Raw genomic sequence first — 5,757 nt, 5'->3', positions numbered from 1 at the left:
GTTGTCTGTCAATTAATCATAAAGAAATTTGTGTCTAGTTGTTTAAGTATATAATATGCATGGTCACATTCAAGCACCATAGATTACACATGCAGCAGTGGTAAAGTATTGATATAGAGTAGAGTGTCTTTTGACTCAAGGGGACTCTTAGCGCTCGCCCTGCTGTTGGCATTCTGGCGGCTGGGATGCTGCTGTCAGGATATTGACAGCCAGCATCCCATCCACCGGTGTAACGTATGTAACCCTGACCTACTTACCCTACTACTGTATTTGCCACTATTGTGTACTAGTAGGAAAATGAAAAGTACACTTATACCCTCGCAGGCTCGCTATGCTTCAGACAAGGTGCCTAGCTCCAGGACTTCTGCGCTCAGCACAGGTTACTACTCCCAATCGTAGTCCACGTCTATGGTAAATAATGAAAGAGTTGAAAAAATATTTAAAAAATCAAAAAAATCTCATGTAAGTCGACCATTGTCATGTTGACCTTTTGGACCTGTCGGCTTTTTGAACCTGTCAACCTTAAGCACTGTCGACCTTTTGTCTATCGACCTTTTAACCCGGTCAACCTTTTGCATGTCAACCATTTGGGGTTGATTTATTGACTGTATTTTTTTTTTTCTGTAGATCTATTAACAGTATACCCAGTTTAATATGTGCTACAAAAATGTTTTTTTTATTTCAAGTGTTGCCTGCTGCCAAGGCTAGTGTTACATGCTACTATGGTTATTATTAAAAGAAATATAGCAAGATATGGGGCTAATTCAGCTATGGTTGGAGTAACTATTGCTGCTGCATCCTTGGAAGCAGCGGCGATAGCTCTGTATGTAAATGCAGCATGAGGTGTCTTTTACAAGTAGATGCCTCCTGCTGCAGTAGTGATCCGAGCTACATCCTGGGAAGCACCACAGAGACACCATCAGGCAGCTTGTGGCACCCATGGGGATGCACAAGCCGCCAATCACAGATCCTCAAAAGAGGTCAGGAAACCTCCTTCCAATGATGGAGATCCTGGCTTCTTCCCTTCCTCTAAATGACAGCAACACATCTCCATTTTCACAAACAGAGGCCGTCACCGCCCCAAACAGTATCAGATGATCAATCACTGACAGTGTGAGGTTATTCTGTGGCCTGTGTCGCGGGACCTGTTCGTGTTCATGTACAGTGGGTCCTACACATGTGTAACGTACTGAACATCTGTAATTTGTGCATCAGATCGCAGATCCTTTGGGATCTGAATTAGCCCCAGTGTCTCCAGTAATAACCCTGACTATGTAAACATTTACATGTACAGTATGTCAATTACACTCAAGGGCCCACAGAAGTAGTAGGGAAGAGAGAGAGAGACTTTGTAATATATCCTATTAGAATGTAAATTACTTCATGTGTAATGTGTGTAGGGGAATATAAAAATATGCAGTCACTTATAAGGAAAATCGATAACTGTATAATGTAGATATTGTAGACATTAAAAATATCAAATACCACAGTCCCCTTGATCTCTGCTTTGTAGAGTACTTTATCAAGCTCCATAATATTTGTATTTGGCTTTTTGGAGCTTGTCTAAGGATGGTGTCAGCATATCTATCTAATGGGGACAGCCTTGCTAGGGATGGATGCAGGCTGGACAGAATATGATGGCATATAGATGAGCATGCACAATAACGACAACGGGTCACAAGCTAGAAGTACATTCTCTTCATTCAAGGTCCTGCATTAAGAGACTCCAAATCAGTTCCAAATCAGTTGGGTTTTTAACTTTTTATTTCATGCGTTCATTATTTCAAAAACACATTTTGTGTTACTGACCCTTTAAAAGAAAGGGAACAAGCTGAAACATGTTACTTTGTTACTTATATATGGATACATGTCATTCCAATGTGATTTTTATAGTTTACAATATTTACTATTTATGTAAATATTGACATGCAAATTGCAGATTACAGATTTGTGATAGTGCACAATTGACATTAAGAAATACAGTATATGCTATAATTACTGTAATTTTGAGAGAGTTACCACTGAGAATAATGTAACTCCCAAAATTCTGTTAACTCCCTTTGAAACAATTTATTCCACATGGATTAATTAGTGACATGAACTAGAATATAAGGCCCTGAAAGTGCAGAAATTTTTCTAACCCATGTTAATTTTGTATATTCAAAGTACAAGCTGTTTATGTGATACAAATTTTCAAGAGACCACCTTCAAGCGAGTAGATTTTTATATACAGAAATATATATATATAGTTTATGATATGTTCACAGTGATTGCAATTGTAATTAGACTTCGGAACCAAGTGATAATAGGTTATAACTCCTGTAGTCACCAGGTCATAGTGTAATTTTGGTACCACAATCCAGCTACTGTACTGCAATATCCATATAACTAGATATCTTCCTGGGACTTCCTCCTCACAGCAAGCACACTGAAAGACTGTCTATAAAGGAACCACAAACACTCTCTACGATTAACAGGTAAACTGCACAATCGATATTGGTAGTCTCATGCTGAAATTAGACATTTTATGAAATTCCTAGGCCTTTTGTTAGCTAGGCGTTTTTTATGAACTGGTTAGGCATTTCATTACACATAAGCCACTTACAATCAAAGACATGAATAGTTAAATTTGTAGTCAGGACTGATAAATTGCATAATTCAATGATAAAATGCAAAAATATATTTTAGAGTTGCATCTACTGTAATCTACTAAACATTCATCTAATTGATTTACAAATACAGAATGTAGCTTCTGTAAGGAAGTTAGATAGGGGTGTTGTGTATGTGAGTGTGTGTGTTTGTTTGTTAGTGTGCACCATTTGCACTTTTGTGTCTCATTTTGCCATCTTACATTTTGTCATTGAATTACATTGAACATCTTGCATTATCTTTGTTACTCTACGCCAATAACCTACAACAGTATAGGACTTGGTCAGTAAAGCAGCAAAGTCCATCCTTCCTCATAGAAGGCTTTGGCAAATTCCTTTTCTGGCTTAGACTCAGCATTGTATGGTAGGCAGGGCCAATATTCACAGGAAATGGCCTAATATTGGGGGTAATTCAGAGTTGATTGCAGCAGCAAATTTGTTTGCAGTTGGGCAAAACCATGTGCACTGCAGGAAGGGGGGGCAGATATAATTTGTGCAGAGAGAGTTAGATTTGGGTGGGTTATTTTGTTTCTGTGCAGGGTAAATACTGGCTGCTTTATTTTTACACTGCAATTTAGATTTCAGTTTGAACACACCCCACCTATGACTCTCTCTGCACATGTTATATCTCTACCCCCCCCCCCCCCTGCGATGCACATGGCTTTGCCCAACTGCTAACAAATTTGCTGCTGCAATCAACTCTGAATTACCCCCATTGTAATAAAGTATATTGTTTAATTCTAAAACTTCTCTGGTCATGGCACAGTACTTGTACATTCATAATTAATTATATAATGTTTTCAGAGGCTGAACATTGTGATTAACAATCTTCTAGTTAGCTTTTAAAAATCTCCTGTTTCATTATGATTTTGAGAAGAAATCTTCAGTTTCTAATAGAAAATATGATAATGAAGGAAACTTTTTTGTGTTCATGGTTGAGTCATACATATTTGTCAGGACCAGTCATTTTGCTTTTGTTATGGATTAATATCGGCAGCAGATAATGGCCACAAAGGTGTCCTGCATTTGAGTAGGCAACTACAGGCCTTCAGTATTAGAGTAAAGTTAAGATCAGCCCAGGCTTTTAGTAAATCCAACAGGGATTATCAATTTTACACCTTGACAAAACCGCATTACACTGGAAGGGGTGACAACTATATTAAGTTCTTAATGTTGGTGTCTTTATGTCCTAGCTCATCTATACATTTCAGGGTTAAATAAAGGTGCCCAGTAGTTGTACATAAAAAAAGCTTGAGGAGCAGTAGTTTCAGTGCATTAAAAAAAGAAGTTGCATTTGCGCAGGAAATAATACACACACTTTAGTTGAATTTCCTTCTAACTCTAAAAACACACTGGTTCCATCCCACCAGAAAAAGACAATAAACATAAAATACTTTAACTGCCTGGTGCCGCCACCAACAGGACACAGACATAATAGCAGCTTGATGTACAATGTGAACAATAAATCAGTTAATACACAGTAATGTGTCCCCTCCATAGTACGTTTTGGGGATACTTAATATTTTCCGGTATCCCCAAAAACCTGCTGGTAAATAGGCCCCTTATGAAGATATGATTTGGAATTATTTTTCAGTCCATAACATACCTAAACTCTGGTTTTGCAAAAAGGAATCATACCTGAAATTCGATAATGATTTCTGCATGTAATAATATAACCCGTGCATGTGAGGGATAGGGTAATGCTATAAATTCTATCTAGACTTGTATGGTTAAGTGTCTTGTTGTGTTACAGGCATTTTCATGGTGTGTCAATGGAATTTGAAGTTTCAATGGCATTTTCAGAAGGCAACAACCAGACCGTGGTTAATGAGTTTATTCTTATTGGCTTCTCTAAGAGACCAGACCTACATATATTTTTATGTGTAGTGTTTTTATTCATTTATCTAACTTCTCTTTTGGGAAATACTGGTATAATATTTATTGTGTATAGCCATACCCGGTTTCATACTCCCATGTACTTTTTCATAAGTAACCTTTCCTTTATTGACCTTGCATACTCATCAGATATTGACCTGAAGATGCTAGCTGGACTGTTTTTTGATCAAAGATCTATTTCCTACATTGGCTGTGCTATACAGCTTTTCTTTTTTTGTGCTCTTGGAAGTACTGAATGTATCCTTTTAGCTGTTATGGCTTATGATCGTTATGTTGCAATCTGTAATCCATTAAACTATACCTTGGTAATGCAGAAAAAGATCTGCCTGGGACTAATGTCTGCAGCTTATACAGCTGGTGTCTTGCATTCTGTAATCGAGACTGGTTTAACCTTTCATCTTTCCTTTTGTGCATCTAATGTCCTCTACCATTTTGTTTGCGACTTCCCTCCATTATTAAGTATCTCCTGCACAGACACTACTGTTAATGAGATTGTTCTGTTCATCTTCTCATCTTCCGTCACAATTCCTTCTACTGCAGTGATTTTGATGTCATATGTCTCAATTTCCATAGCTATTCGACGGATAACTGCTAGGGAGGGAAGACAGAAGGCTTTTTCTACCTGTGCCTCCCATATCACAGCAGTTGCATTATTTTATAGCACAGTCCTCTATGTATATCTCAGTCCCAAATCTTCCAGAGATAATGTCAATATGGCAACCATCTTTTATACAGTGGTACTACCCATGTTAAATCCAATGATTTATAGTTTAAGAAATAAAGACTTTAAAACTGCTTTAAAAGCAGTATCCTACAGACAGTGCTGCCACATAGACCTTAGATGAGGGGTACAGTCCTCTCTGGTATAAAATGTTTACAGTAAGTAATCATTTATTTAGTATGATCTATTATCTACTGTAGTTATTCTAAATTAGGTTGTATTTCATTTTTCCAATTATTGTATTAAACTGTAGACTTCCAAATATTTTATTTACTTTTTTTTCCTATTCAGAAATATACAGTCAGTGAGAGATTATTAGGGAGTATTACAGGATCTTTTAACAAAATGCTTACCCGAGATTAAGGACTGATTTTAAAAAGTTATGAAATAGTCTGGTACCATTTAAACTAGACGCCTACAACAGTATATACAGGCCTACCTGGATTTGTGCAAGGTTTCATTATCACAGGGCTGGGACATCAGATCCACACG

General features: G+C 37.3%; 1 protein-coding gene across 1 annotated transcript; it reads left to right on the top strand.

Annotated features, from left to right (window-relative positions):
* The first annotated feature begins 4,438 nt into the window (after positions 1 to 4,438).
* On the top strand, positions 4,439 to 5,389 carry LOC134934551 (olfactory receptor 5AR1-like). Its single transcript, XM_063929970.1, has one exon. The coding sequence runs from the start codon at positions 4,439 to 4,441 to the stop codon at positions 5,387 to 5,389; it is 951 nt and encodes a 316-aa protein (XP_063786040.1).
* The last annotated feature ends 368 nt before the right edge of the window (positions 5,390 to 5,757 follow it).

This window comes from Pseudophryne corroboree, chromosome 6 (genome assembly GCF_028390025.1).
Source record: "Pseudophryne corroboree isolate aPseCor3 chromosome 6, aPseCor3.hap2, whole genome shotgun sequence".
NCBI classification, from domain to species: Eukaryota; Metazoa; Chordata; class Amphibia; order Anura; family Myobatrachidae; genus Pseudophryne; species Pseudophryne corroboree.
This window is presented reverse-complemented; position numbering and strand designations above follow the sequence as displayed.